The following is a 15,890-nucleotide window of genomic DNA, read 5'->3' on the forward strand; positions in this document are numbered from 1 at the left end:
TTATCAAAAAAATTAGAAATAATCTATTCCATTTTCTCACTACCAAACTAAAAGATTAAAAATAATCATAATATTCAATTCTGAAGAATTATTTTGAAAAAGAACAATCACACTTTCTATACCAGATATCAAAAATTACAACAAAGCTATGGTAAATGTACAATATGGAATCATCAAGAAGAAACCTTATATTAACCAAAACAAAGGTACAGACATTTTAGAAACTGATTTTGTATATTAAAAATTAGTATGCGATAAAGGTATTTTCAATCAATGGGGAAAGGCTAAGTTGCTCAATAAATGTAGGGGCAGGTGGTAACACATTTGGGAAATATATCCTTATGCTATCAAAACACAAAGTCCGATGCAGGGAGGCTTTTGGTTAAAGACAGTGGCTTAAACATATGCTTTTTCATCTACTCCCTCTGAAACCTCCCCAAAAGGATAATAAAAAAAATTCTAACACCTGAAATAGCAGGCAGAGAAAGCTGATTTGTGGAAAAGCTCATATATTTAGCTACATCTCAGAATGGAAGTGAAAGTGGAGCTAAAAGCAGGAACACCCAAAAAATTGATTTCCTTCCAGAACATCATGCCCAGCCAAATTATTGCACAAGTGGGAGGGAAGAAGATGCTTTAGACATGCAAGTGATCTCAAAAAATCAATATTCATCTGTGAATTTTTTAAAAAAATTCTTTGGGGGGTACCTGAGTGGCTCAGTTGGTTAAGCATCTGCCTTCAGCTCAGGTCATGATCCCAGGGTCCTGGGAGTAAGCCTTGCATCAGGCTCTGCTTTTCCCTCTCTTCCTCCCTCTCCCCTTGCTCATGCTTTCTCTCTCTCTCTCTCTGTCAAATAAATAAAATCTTAAAATAATTAAATTAAATTAAAAATCTCTTTGAGACTGTGTGCCACCAAAACGGGGATGATAAAAGGAAACAATACCATGGGAACTATAAAATAAGCAGGGATACACCAGTAGAGAGAAGTGAGGGGAGGACAGCTTGCTTGTAGGCCAACGTGGAGGCAGAAAGGCGACTCTGGGAGGCATGTGGCCAAAAGAAGTGAAACAAGAGCACATCTGATGCATTTGAACATAACGAAAGCATTATTTCTAGATACTTCCGAGAGTCTAGAGAAATAACTGATAAGTAAGTACCACAAAAACATAGCAAAAGAAGATAATGAAACAATTATTTTAATAATTTCCTGGAACTATCTAGGGAAAAGATAAATTATATAAGAAAGGAAATCCAACTATATAAGAAAAATATACAGCAATCCAACAGAAAAAGGAACAAAGTACATCAAAATCAATTAAAAAAAAAAGAAAGTCACTAAATATTTTGTTAAAGTCCAAATTCACCTGTGATTGGAAAAAACAGATCAGATGGTTGAAAATATTTAGGATACCTAATGTTAGCTAAGTGTATACAAGACACACATACTTTTATTCACTATTATGTGAGTGTAAACTGGTAAATTTTTGGAGGGGAGATACATAGTATCTTAGGTACACAGACTTCAGCAGCAATTCTACTTTTCTGTATCTTTCCTAGAGAAGTAATGTCACAGGTACAAGAATGCTCACTGTAGCATGGTTTGTAAGTTTCCAATGACACATGCCCTTCCTAAAAGGTAGGACAGAAGACTGCACTGTTATTAAAAAGAGTTACTTCTCTATGTAATAACAAGGAAAGATCTGTAAGATGGGTTAGATAGTAAAATCAGAAAGTAAGTCTTATTTATATAGAAACTTCAATTCTATACATATTTATGTGTTCATGCTCAGTAAAATTCTAGAAAAATGCAAACTACAATATTGGCAATGAAGAACATTCGTTTATATACATGTAACTATATACATACATGCATACATACATATATATACATCTTTCCACTGCTTTTATAAAATCATATGGTCATGCATATTTACTTATTAAAAAAATTTTTTTTTAAGATTTTATTTATTTACTCATGAGACACACAGAGAGAAAGAGAGGCAGAGAGACAGGCAGAGGGAGAAGCAGGCTCCATGCAGGGAGCCCAACATGGAACTCGATCCCAGGACTCCAGGATCACACCCTGGGCGGAAGGTGGCACTAAAACTGCTGAGCCACCCAGGCTGCCCTGGTCATGCGTTTTTAGAATTTTCAAAATATGTAAGAAATTAAGGTATTACTGGATAAGTTACATGTACAAGAATGAAACTGGATCAGTTTCTTACACCACACAAAAATAGACTCAAAATGGATTAAAGACCTAAATCTGATACTTAAAACCATAAACTCCTAGAATGGAACATAGGCAGTAATTTCTCTGACACTGGCCATAGCAACATTTTTTTAGGTGTTTCCTGAGGCAAGGGAAACAAAAGCAAAAGTAAACTGTTGGGATTGCATCATAATAAAAAGCTTTTACATAGCAAAGGAAACCATAACAAAACAAAAAGTCGATCTACTGGGAGAAGATATTTGCAAATGATACATCCAGTAAGGGGTTAATATCCAAAATAAATAAAGAATTTATACAACTCAACACCAAAAAAAAACAAACTGGATTAAAAAGTGGGTAAAGGACCTGAATAGACATTTTTCCAAAGAAAATATACAAATGGCCATCAGACCCATGAAAAAATACTTATCATCAGGGAAATGCAAATCAAAACTATAATGAGATATCACTTCATATCTGTCAGAATGGCTAAAATCAACAAACATACGAAACAACAGGTGTTGGCAAGGTTGTGGAGAAAAAGGAACCCTCATGCACTGTTGGTGGAAACGCACATTGGCACAGCCACTGGGGAAAACAGTATGGAGATTCCTCAAAAGATTAAAAATAGAAATATCATATGGTCTTGTAATTCCATTACTGGTTATTTATCCAAAAAATGAAAACACTAATACAATATATATAGATAAATCTATGTATCTATAATGGAATATTATGCAAGCATAGAATAGGGATGAGAGCATGTCATTTGTGACAACATGGATGGACCTAGAGGTTACTGTGCTAAGTGAAATAAATCACACTGAGAAATACTGTATGATTTCACTCATATGTGGAATTTAAAAACCCAAATAAATGAATAAACAAAAAGCAAATCAGACCTACAAATACACAGAACAAACTTACAGTTGCCAGAGGGGTGGAAGGTAGAGGGATAGGTAAAATGAATGAAGAGGAGTGGGAGATACAGGCTTTCAGTTATAGAATGATTAAGTCATAGGAATAAAAGATATAGTGGAAGAAATATAGTTGATGACATTTTAATAGCATTGTATGGTAACAGATGGGAGCTACACTAGTGAACATAGCATAACATAGAGAGAAATTGAATCACTATCTCGCACATTTGAAACTCAAGTAACATTGTATGTCAACTATACTCAAATTTAAAAAAAAATAAAGGAAAGAAAAAGAAAATGAAAGGGTGTGTGCTTGGAATGTATCAGGAAGCAAGACAAATGCAACATGGCTTTCTAAGAACAAAGGGGCAAGAAAACTTTTGGGGTGATGTATAGGTTCACTCTTTTTTTTTTTTTTTTTTAAAGATTTTATTTATTTATTCATGAAAGACACAGAGAAAGAGAAGGAGAGAGGCAGAGGGAGAAGCAGGCTCCATGCAGGGAGCCCGATGTGGGCCTCAATCCTGGTACTCTAGCACCACGCCCTGGGCCGAAGGCAGGGGCCGAACTGCTGGGCCACCCAGGGACCCCTATATATATGTTCACTATCTTGATTGTGAAGACAGTTTATGGTTGTATGCGTGTCAAAACTTAGCAAATTTTACATTTCTGATATGTGTAATTTACTGTATTTCATTTACATTTCTATGAATCTCTTAAATAGAAGAAAATTCTAAAAAAGAAATTAAGATGTTAATCTTCATTGTATCCTATATCACAGGTATATATGTACTATGTGAAAGTTTAAGCAACCATTATGTACCTTAAATTTATCCTCAATTTACCCCATCATTAATAATTTTAAGAAAATACATGAGTCTAACAATTTCATCACCTTTCCCCCTTCCAACATGAAACAATGGCAAAAAAAAAATAAATATCTTGATAATTACTGAAATAATTACATTCAAATTCTCATTATATGAGTTACTGTGCAAAATTTTTTTAAAGACTACACATATGAATACATAAACATAAATATGTACATATAAAAACATACACAATCTGTAACTTCCTTTTCTCATTTTACATTTTGAGTATCTTTCTGTGCCCAATTGTAAAAATTTGGAATGCTGGTAGTAGCTACATTAGCATCAGAATTAAGTCTAAAAATATGGCCCAGAAAGGAGCAAGTAAAAAATGAAATCATTTCCACTGGGCATGGGAAGCACCCAGCAAAGAGCACACACATACCTCAGACCTTTCCTGGAACTCAGGCAGATTCTCCTGGGAAGTCTCCACCACCTGATACAATTTCTTATGAAGTTCATCCATTTTCTGTTTTAACAGTTGTTCTTCAAAAGCATTTGCTTCTTTTCTTTTCATATAATGTCTGTCTTCATTTACTTAGGAAAGAAAACATGGTTTCCATGCAAAGTTTAAACTCAGGTCATCAGAGGAATACACAGAAAATGAGTGAAACATTATTTTGGGGATGGCAATTTTTTTTACTGGTCTTTTCCATGTGTATTAGGTTATCAGAACAGAAAGGTGTATTACTTCTTAATTGTAATTTTTACCTGCCTTTAAGTATGGTTACTTGTAGGTTCAGGGCATATAGGTTATAAAAATTTACACACTGATCAATAAAATATTTGGTAATAGCACAGTATGCTATCAATCAGTTCTTCTAAAATAGTCATGGTCCTGCAAGTCATTTGAAAATGGAAGTTTTTAAAAGAGCTAAAATCTCTAGGTGTTTTCTAAGAAGAAACAGGAGCCGAATGTATTGAAAGGTCAGTGTCACTTGCAGTGACTGCTTAACATAACCACCCCACATACAAATCAAATCCCTTGGCTGAGACATTAGGTCACAGTGTGAAAGAAAAATGAATCTGTGCATGACACAAAATGGGTTCTCCATGAGTGTTAGCTGCCTGTTCTCTCAGTTGTTGAACAAGTGAAAAATGGTAAGCAAAAAAAAAAAAAAAAAAAAAAAAAAAAAAAAAAAAAAAAGGCCAACAGAGCAGTTATCCAAATGGCTTAGATGGTATAAAAGCCCTCAATGAACAAAAGTTCACTTTCCTCTCTAAAGTCGACATTGTTACAGCAAAGATGAGCTCAGATGTTGGTGTTAGCACTCAGGGTTTTCCCACGAGGAATGAAACCTGACATGCTATATAGCCATAAACGACATGGCCCTTTGATCAGAGGATTCCATCTGACTGTCTCCTTTGTCATGCTTACAGATTTTAGACAGTCTCTTCTCCATTCCAGTTCCTCACCTGATCCTTTCATAGTAAAAATAACTAACTTATAGGTTTAAAATTACCATATTCAGAAATTCAAACCCATACAGATAATATTTAAAAGCTTAAAATATCAACTAAAAGGCAACATTGGTATACCTATTTTATCTATATCAGTGCTGTTTCAACTCTGAGCTTTGCTGTCACGACAGCAGTTGAGTCCCTAGACAAATGTGGCTACTTGTATTTAACAAAGATTTCTACGCTTCTCACAGATGAGCTAGAGACTTTACAGATTCTTTCAGCTTAGTCAGTTACCTGTTTAAAAAGGTAGTTTACTCAACGGTTATTATTTTAAATGACAATAGAGTATTTTAAATCATAAGAGTGCAAGTACCCCACTGTTCATGTTTTCTCCGTTGATTGTATTTCTGGGCTCTCAGCTCTTCAAAGGAAAATTCTGATTCTCCACGAATAAGCTTCTCCTTGCAATACATAACAACCTGCTGAACATCAGTTCTGGCTGCTGCAGATGCTTGTGCAGAATAACCTGATTTAGAAATCAGGATCACCCTTTGTTCCCTATAATGGGGAAAAATGTATTATTTACCACAGTATACTACTAAAACAGCTCTTGAAGGAAACTAAGTAATAGATACTGCACAGGTTATACTTGCTTTTTTGACTCTTTATCACAAGCTGAAGACATTACCCCAGAAACTTCTGAACCCTAAAAAGACAGAGAAGAAACATAAGTATTCACTTAACTGATGAGAAACTAGCACCCAAATTATTTCATAGAACAATATGAAAGTATTGGAGGAGCTTCTTAATCATCACTAGGTTTATCTGTTTTTTATTTTTAAAAGATTTTATTTGTTCATTTGAGAGAAACAGAGCTACCAAGCAAGCACAGGAGGAGGGGCAAAGAGGGAGGAACCCAAGTAGACCCTGTGCTGAGCACAGAGCCTGATGTGCGGCCCGATCTCTTGACCCTAAGATAATGCCCTGAGCTGAAACCAAGAGTCAGATGCTCAACCGACTAAGCCACTCAGGTGCACCAATCATCAACTAAATTTATATATGTTCTTTAATTTAATTATTAGTTATTGATTAGTTATTGATCTTATAACTTTTATAACTAAAGAGTCCAATAAGAAAGTGATTTAAAAAAAGTTCTTCTTGGGGGGTACCTGGGTGGTTCAGTTGGTTAAGCATCTGACTCTTGATTTCAGCTCAGGTCATGATCTCAAGGTTGAGATCGAGCCCACTTAAGATTCTCTCTCCCTCTGCCCCTCCCCTGCCTCACTCCTTCCACCACCTCTTCGATAAAAAAAATTACTACTTGGTAGTAGAGAAGGGCTCTTATTTCCCTCCAACTGACAGACTAGGAGCTGGACCAGTGCCAATGTGTTATGGGATTAATATTCTAAAATTCTTTATCAATTAAAAAAAAAATCACAAAAATTCCCTCCTGGTACTATTCTATTCTCAGGAGTTCCCAATGCTACTACTGATTCACTAAATAAATATTTATTGAATATCTCATTCATGTCATGTCCTGAGCTAGGTCCTGGAAATGTGACCAAAAATAAGATCCATCTCTGCTGTCTAAAAGTTTACATAATTGGGGCAACAGGAAGCAATGAGGCTGGTAAATGTGTAGAATGTAAAATGAGATCGTTTGAGAATCTAAGTTAGAAATGCATATTCCATGTCTAGGAATGTGTTACATCAATAAAACTTGCACATGTGCACTAAGAATTCGTGGATTTAGCTTAGAAGAGGTCCTTAGCAAACTGAAAGAGCAATTGTACCACAAAGAGGAAATCTTCTGGAAAACAAGGCTGAAGGAAGCAAAGACTTGAGCAGAAGAGATCATAGCAGGGCAAAAATCTCAAGGAGGATGAAGGACAAGTACAAGTAGAAGACCATTTTTCCCAATTATAATGGCAAGGAGGGATGCAGTTACATTTACTGGTTAGTGGCAGAAAATTGACAGATGTCATCTAATGGTTTTTGTTGTCTCGTTTAAACACTCTTATTGTCAGCTCCTGAAGGAGAGGTTAGAGACCTCTAGGTCTCAAGTTTGAGAGAAGTGAAGTTTAAAATCATTACAAGGTGGCATTAGAGAGTGAAAGGGGACACATAAATACATAAAATATAAAGAATAAACCAGGAAATTGGAAACATAATTTCTGGAGAGGAGTTAAAGCCCTGTTTGAAGTTATAGGCACCATCTTTCCAAGCTCTTGAGGTTTTTAAACAGAGCTCAGGAACCTCTAGGTGGGTATTGTCCAGTGCAGGAGGGATTCTGGGGCCTAAGTGAGGAAGGCTGGTAGACAAAGAAGAGAAGCTGCTAAGGAGGAAGTGAAGATAAAAGGTTACATAGTGGGGGCCCCTAGGCCAAATAAACACAGGAAGCTAAGGCCAGACTGTAAGTTATTTAAATTTAATATTTGAAGTGAGCAGTGGTAGATGATGACAGGCCACAGGTGCAGGTGGCTGACAGAGAGGTTAGAATCAGAGGGATAGTGTCAAACAAATGAAATGTCAAAGTGGATGTGAAAGGCACCTAGACGACCGTTAAATGCCATTCCCCATTTCCACACAACCCATGAATGTTATTATTACCTGATTCTTAGAAATGCAGGCTGAGTTATTTCCTGGATTTGATTTTGATGTCATCATTTGGTTTAAAATCTGAGTATTATGCAGAGGTTCTGAGGTTCTTACTACAGGAGGAAAAAAGGATGAAATAAAGAGAAACAAGGGTAAGATCATATTAAATAAAATTATTACAAATACTTTCCCCTGGTCTTTCAGTAAGTAGCATAAGAAATAAAACAACTCATTGACCACTGTCTCAGAAAATTGTAACTAAAACATTTTTTTTTAAGATTTATTTATTCATGAGAGACAGAGAGAGAGAGAGAGAGAGGGAGAGAGAGAGAGAGAGAGAGAGGGAGGCAGAGACACAGGCAGAGGGAGAAGCAGGCTCCATGCAGGGAGCCTGACATGGGACTCAGTCCCGGGTCTCCAGAATCACACCCTGGGCCAAAGGCAGCTCTAAACTGCTGAGCCACCTAGGCTGCCCTAAAACACTTTTTAGATAAGAGAAACATTGTAGAGATAATTTAAACAACAGGATAGGATAGTTGATACTTTTTTTTTTTTAATTAAATTTATTTATTTATTTATGATAGTCACAGAGAGAGACACAGAGAGAGAGAGAGAGAGAGAGAGAGAGAGAGGCAGAGACACAGGCAGAGGGAGAAGCAGGCTCCATGCACCGGGAGCCTGATGTGGGATTCGATCCCGGGTCTCCAGGATCGCGCCCTGGGCCACAGGTAGGCGCTAAACCGCTGCGCCACCCTGGGATCCCCAGTTGATACTTATTGATGTCAAGAACAACATTTCTATAAAGAACAACAACATTTCTTTAAAAGTTGCATTAAACACTATGATACAATTCAGAATAGACAGATTCTCAGATTCTCGAGTAAGTCTTGTCCTCTATCTTGGGCAATTTAAATTTTTTTTAAGTCCTAAAAATATAATGAAATCAAGTTTTCTTGTGGGTTTGCTTATTTAAATTGTTACAATAGAGCTCTGCTCTCCAGAGATTTTTTGCAAGGCATTATTACCAGGGCGTCTTCCCCATTATCTAAGACAATCCAGTCAATAAATACCAGATGAATATTTTTAGGGAGAAAAAAAGGCAGTGCATATCAGAAACTTACAACTTAGACATTTAGAAAGTACTATTTTACCTTGAGTTGGCAAATGCGTTTCGGTGAGGCGTGCCTGAAATAACCTGAATGACAGGAGTGAAGGCATCAATATGGATTATAAATTTAGTTTAATACATATTTGTATTAAAGTGAAAACTATATCTATCTAGATCGATCTAAACCTATCAAGATAATAAACAAACAAACAAACAAACCTATCAAGATAGCCAATCATAAGCTAGTTAAGACTGAGGTAAAAAAAAAAAAACATGAGAGACACCTAACTCTGGGAAACGAACAAGGGGTCGTGGAAAGGGAAGTGGGCGGGGGGTTGGGGTGACTGGGTGATGGGCACTGAGGGAGGCACTTGGCGGGATGAGCAGTGGGTGCTATGCTATATGTTGGCAAATTGAATTCCAATTACAAAAAATAATACAAAGAAAAAGATAGGTCAAGAGAGAACGTAAAGTTGAACATCAGAATTGCTTCAAAATTAAAAAAAAAAATTCTGGGATTTTCTTCATATCCAATACACTACATTAGAAAAACTTCCACTTTTGCCTAGTTTATGTTAGTATTTCTTTTTGTTTAAGATTTTATTTATTTATTCATTAGAGACACAGGCAGAGGGAGAAGCAGGCTCCATGCAGGGAGACTGATGTGGGACTCAATCCCCGGTCTCCAGGATCACACCCTGAGCTGAAGGCAGGCGCTAAACCACTGAACCACCCAGGGATCCCCTGTTATGTGAGTTTAAGAAATACTAACATAGGGGATCCCTGGGTGGCTTAGCGGTTTAGTGCCTGCCTTTGGCCCAGGGTGTGATCCTGGAGTCCCAGGATCGACTCCCACATCAGGCTTCCTGCGTGGAGCCTGCTTCTCCTTCTGCCTGTGTCTCTGCCTCTCTCTCTCTCTCTGTCTCTCATGAATAAATAAATAAAATCTTTAAAAAACAAACAAAAACCTCACATAACAAATGTACCCTCTTTCTCTGTGTATCAAGCACAAATGTTACAACATGGGATGCTTGAGCTCCCTATGTTAAGCATTCTACACATCTGGAACATAATGAACATATAATGTTTAGAAGTAAAAAGTCCAAAACTTAGACTACTACTCCAAAAGGCAGATATATTACTGTTCATCTGTGAGAACTTTTTTTAAATATGTCATTTCATGGCACCTTTGCACACCAACTCACCTGCCAAGTAATATGCAATTTCCAAACCTAACATTTTTGGGTGATGTGAGCAAGAATGTATAGTATAAAGAGATGAAAAGATGTACAACCAAATGCCAAATCTTTTGAGTCTTAATTCAAACAAACCAGTAACTTAAAAAAGAAAAAAATCTACAATGTTTTACATGATGAGGAATGACTGAATATTAAAGGATATTAAAGAACCATAGTTAAAATTGGAGGTTTGAAAATGGCATAACATTCTGTAAAACAAAAAAAAAAAAAAAAAAAAAAAATCAAAAAAAAAAATCACTTTTTAGAGATGTTTATGTGTTTGGGGTAAAATATTTTGCTGTCTTGGATTTACCTAAAATTCCTCTGCATAGAAAGTCATGATCAAACGTTAGTATTTATTAAAAATAGGTGATAGGTAAATGGGAAGTTCATTATACTAATTTTTTTTTTAATGTATGCTTGAAAATTTTCATAATAGGGACGCCTGGGTAGCTCAGTGGTTGAGCATCTGCCTTTGACTCAGGGCGTGATCTCAGAGTCCCTGGATCAAGTCCCACATCGGGCTCCCCTCAGGGAGCCTGCTTCTCCCTCTGCCTGTGTCTCTGCCTCTCTCTCTGTCTCTCATGAATGAATGAATGAATAAATAAATAAATAAATAAATAAATCTCTAAAAAAAAGAAAGAAAAGAAAATTCTCATAATAAACTTTAAAAAAAACATGAGCACTGTAGCAAAGCTGAAAACAATGAGTGATTAAATGCTGGTTTAATAAGTTTTTTCATATACTGCTAGAGAGGGGGCCAATAAAAAACTGGTATTACCTTTTGAGTAGGTAATATAGTTATAAGTACCAGAAAACTTAAAAACTCTCATACATCCTTTGATTAGTTTCAATTCTGAGAATCTATCAGAAGGAACGAGATAAAAATAGGAAATATATTGGGAGAAAACTCTATAATAAAGGAAAAAGACTGAGACAAAGCTGCAGGTGTATTAAAGCAGTGTAAATCCTTTAACAAGCAGAGAAAAACATGCCAACTAAAATGCCAGGTTTCTTCTGTTTCTTTGGTTTTCTGTATTTTTAAAATTTCCTGGGCAGCTGGGGTGGCTCAGCGGTTCAGGACCACCTTTAGCCCAGGGCATGATCTGGAGATCCGGAATCGAGTCCCATGTCAGGCTCCCAGCATGGAGTCTGCTTCTCCCTCTGCCTGTGTCTCTGCCTCTCTCTTCTCTGGGTCTCTCATGAATAAATAAATAAAATCTTAAAAAAACAATAAATAAAAATTTCCTAAATGAGGTATATTAAATCACAGAAAACAATAAAAGTTGTGAAAAATAAAGTTATTCATTAAAATATTCACTATGTTGCTCTTTATAAAAATCAAAATGTTGGAAACACCTTCAACGTCCATTTAGAGACCACTTCAAATATGACATAACTCTGGGACAGATTTTCACCTACTTTATAAGTAGTATAAAAATTCATAATTTCTTAAGGGCAGTATAAAGCTCAATATACACAACAGATAATACAGTATGATTTACTGTTAAAATATACAAATCCAAGGATGCATACATAGGCATAGGAAAAGATAAAAGATAACCGGAAGGCAATGCACCAAAATGTTGACTGTAATATTTCTGGGCAGTTTCCTTTTCTTTATACTATTCTGTATTATTCACATTTTCACAATGAGAAGGATTTCCCTGTATAAACAGATAACAATAAAGGATTTTTAAGAGCAAACATGACATTTTCAAGTAGGAAATACCATGCAGAGTTTTTTGTTTTGGTGTTTTTTTTTTTTTTTTTTTTTTAAGATTTCATTTATTTATTTGAGAGAGAGAGAGAGAAAGAGAGAGGGCATGAGCAGGGAGTCGGATGTGAGGCCCAATCCCAGGACCTCAAGATCATGGCCTGAGCTAAAGGCAGATGCTTAACCAACTGAGCCACCCAGGTACCCTGAGTTTTATTTTCAAACTACCTGTAGTGTTGTTGCAGCAGCTCTCTTGGTTCGGCCTGGTTTTGAAGTCCTCTTCGAAACACAGCACTGGCATGCTGCAGCTCTCCCTGACCTTCCAGATGCCCTGCCCAGGCTACATAGAGAGGAGATGACATGGTCCCGATCCCATGGTTGTACAGAAACTCAAAGAACTGATGAAGATCACTGTTGTACTCAGCCTACAGAAACCCAAAGCAAACAGATATAAGAACAAAGGAATTGCTGGTCTAGGTATGGCCCAGAGCCCAGCCACCTTCTATGCACAGTCTTCATGGAGGCTTTCTAACAGCAAACCTAAAAGTTAAACTTATTCCTTTTCTTAACATTCAGTGTCCCCCAAATTACCCACACTATTTCCCAGGGTAGTGACTTCCATAATGACTCATGATATAAGTGTTATGGTTGTCTTAATCAAGCTTGCTGAAGTGCCATAGGGTGCCTCAAATACTGGTATTTTGTAATTTAGTGAACAAATCCATTTTAACTCTATCCATTCATGATTACTAGAACTCATGCCCTCAAAGCCTTCATTTCAAGACTGAAGAGACCCAACTTTTTAAAGCTTAACCTGAAGCAGCCTTATTCTTTTAGTACTAAATTTACTTCCTGAGAATTAATATTTTCTTAATTATTTACAATGAATCTAATTTACTCCCAGGAACCCTCTGAGTACCTGGCAGTGGGAGCTTATCTTTCCATCCTCACACACCTCTTATTCAACAAAACTTTTAATTTAATGATTTCTATCTCATGTCATAATACTTACTTGATAGAGGAGGAGGGTTTTATTTATTTTTTATTTTTTTAAACTTTTTTTTAAGATTTTATTTATTTATTCATAGACACAGAGAGAGAGAGAGGCAGAGACACAGACAGAGGGAGAAGCAGGCTCCATGCAGGGAGCCCGATGTGGGACTCGATCCCGGGTCACCAGGATCACACCCCAGGCTGCAGGCGGCGCCAAACCGCTGCCCAGGAGGAGGGTTTTAAAATCAAATTCTTGACTCTGTAATACAGAAGCCAAAAGCTTCTAAAATACACATCTCAGGCCATACAACTTTAAAAAATTTTTTATTACAAACAGAAGAATTAAAACAAGACGATCTAAAATGATCTTAAAATCTGGGGAAATAAGCAAAAGTATAATATGATTACAGTTTGATTATACATCTGAAAGTATACTTACAAATTTTAAACAATAATTGATGAATCTTGGGTCATTGTGGTATTTCTTCTTATCCAAAAACTCCTTCATTAAATGTTCTAATAAAGTTGTCAAGTATTCCTTATTCTCAGGAAAATTCTCTTCTACCCACTGCATGTAACTAGAAAAATATAGATAGCATTAATTTTCAGGGCAGCATATAGTTTGTTTAGAGGAAAAAAAATAAACTAAATGCTAACCTTTCCCATTCACCAAGTGGGTCATCGCCCTTGTAGCTCTGCATATGGGCTTCAAACATTCTAGAAAAGAGAAAAATATGCACATAACTTACTAGGGATGATTCCTAAAAGCAAAAGATTTTTTTTTCATTTTATATGTCTCATTTATACACCTTAACATGAAAATCTTAAATACTAGTTCAGATGCTATATTAAAAATTAAAAGATTATTCACTTGGAAGTGGTCAGAAAACTTAGATGCAGTGTTTTTCCAGAAGAAAGCAAGACCCAAAGCCCCTGAAGCTAGCCTTTATGAAAGAGGCAGCTAGAAGAGGGTCTTGGACTATCCCTAAGAATCTCCTTCTCCTGTCACTGATGCCCAATGTTGCTACCATCATGAGGGGCAGTGTCCAGAAGTTGCTATTCCTCACATGATGGACCCCTCCTCTTGCTGCTCAGGAGCTTGGCTAAGACTTTGCTAGGAGACCTGAGGGGGCTTATGAGTGGGTGTGGGAGCCTAGGGCACCACCAATCAGGTTCCCAGAGAGTTTGTTTTCTGGGCCTCTATGGAACACAGCATCCCTGAGGAAGAACACATAATGGCAATGTTCATAAATCAGCCACCATGGCTCCCTCTGCTTGCTGCTACTTCTGCATATCCAACCACAGCTTAAAAAAAAAAAAAAAAATCAGCCAGGCAATGAAAGTTCTCTAGGGGCACTTCAGTGTTAGGATGGGGGCAAACGAACAAACAGAAACATGTAAAATAAAGTCAGGTGACATTAAGCACTTAGGGGAAAAACAAAACAAAACAAAATGGGAGATGAGGCAAGAGTGTGTCAAGAGTCACAATTTTTAGATAGAGTGGTCAGGGAAGGCCACTCTCTCTGAGGGGGTGACACTTGATCAGTGCCAGGGGGCCATGAAGCTATTAAAGTGTGCTGAGCTGGAAGGATGGGGTAACAACATGTAATGTGCATTTTAAAACATCCCTCCTGTCCCTCCAAGTAAAGGGGACAGAAAATGGGAACACAAGTGGGCAATCAGTCAGGGAGCTACTATAATCCCAGTGGGTGTGAACTGGACCAGGGTGGGAAGAGAGCAAGTACGGAACTTGGGGTGTTTTGGAGAAAGAAACAATGAGACTTGCCTTTGGGATTGCTTCACTGGGTGTGAGAGAGATTCAAGCTAAGAAAGACGTCAGGTTTTCCATTAGAGAAATTACATGACTTTCGAAAAGAAAAAAAAAAAAGGATTTGAAAGCAATACTTTCTTCTGGCTATCATATCAGTATACCAATGAAATCAATGTTTCTTATGACTCAAAATCTAGAAGCCAAAAAAGAAAAGGTAGATAAACTAGATAAACTATATACATACATATAGTATATAGTATATATATGTGTGTGTGTGTGTATATATATATATACACACACACACACATATAAAAGCTTCTACATGTCAAATAAAACATTAAGAGTCAAAAGAGAAATGATAAACTGGTATAAAAAAAGAGCTTTTAGAAATTGGGGGGAAAACAATGAAAAAAAAAAGGGCATTCCACAAGAAAATACTCAACCTCTCTCATAAGAGAAATTCACCTCATTCAGATACAATTTCTCAGCTACGAGATTGGCAAAACTAAAAAACAAAACAAAACAACAACAACAAAAAAACATGGCAACCATGTATAGATGAAACATTGAAACAAGCACTCTCACATCTTGCTTGCAGGTAAGAGTGCTCTTGATCCCTGCCAAGGGAACTGGTAATATCTGCCAAAATTACAGATGGATCTACTTTGACCTAGCAAATCTACTTCTGGGACTCTAGAAAATAGATACATCTGTACATGTATGTGCAAAATACCACATGTACAAGATTTTTCACTGCAACTCTATTTAGCAAAATGACTGTCAATAATCCAAGGATCCATCAATGAGAGACTTTTTGAATTGATTATGGTACATGAAATATGTAGTTGTAAAATAGATTGAAAAAGAAGCTCTATAAACTGATAGAAATCTCCAAGGATACTGTTAAACAAAAAAAGCAGTGTATATATGCTCTGCTACACTTTACACGAAATACAGGCAGGAATTGTACACACATACACATACATAACACTCATCCATATACACACATACATGTATGCATATATAGATATACTAATGTATTATTATAATATAAATATA

At 36.6% G+C, this 15,890-nt stretch overlaps 1 protein-coding gene across 1 annotated transcript in view; it reads right to left on the reverse strand.

Annotated features, from left to right (window-relative positions):
- Positions 1-15,890, reverse strand: part of BUB1 (BUB1 mitotic checkpoint serine/threonine kinase) — a 43,030-nt gene that overhangs the window by 25,139 nt on the left and 2,001 nt on the right. Inside the window, exons 2-9 of the mRNA XM_025453979.2 lie at positions 13,718-13,777; positions 13,500-13,638; positions 12,296-12,492; positions 9,156-9,199; positions 8,017-8,117; positions 6,060-6,112; positions 5,780-5,964; positions 4,388-4,539 (exon numbers count right to left, since the gene is read on the reverse strand). Of these exons, the coding sequence (XP_025309764.1) occupies positions 4,388-4,539; positions 5,780-5,964; positions 6,060-6,112; positions 8,017-8,117; positions 9,156-9,199; positions 12,296-12,492; positions 13,500-13,638; positions 13,718-13,777 (931 nt within the window). The remainder of the gene's footprint in view (positions 1-4,387; positions 4,540-5,779; positions 5,965-6,059; positions 6,113-8,016; positions 8,118-9,155; positions 9,200-12,295; positions 12,493-13,499; positions 13,639-13,717; positions 13,778-15,890) is intronic.

The sequence above is a fragment of the Canis lupus genome, chromosome 17, assembly GCF_003254725.2.
Source record: "Canis lupus dingo isolate Sandy chromosome 17, ASM325472v2, whole genome shotgun sequence".
In the NCBI taxonomy this organism is placed as follows: domain Eukaryota; kingdom Metazoa; phylum Chordata; class Mammalia; order Carnivora; family Canidae; genus Canis; species Canis lupus.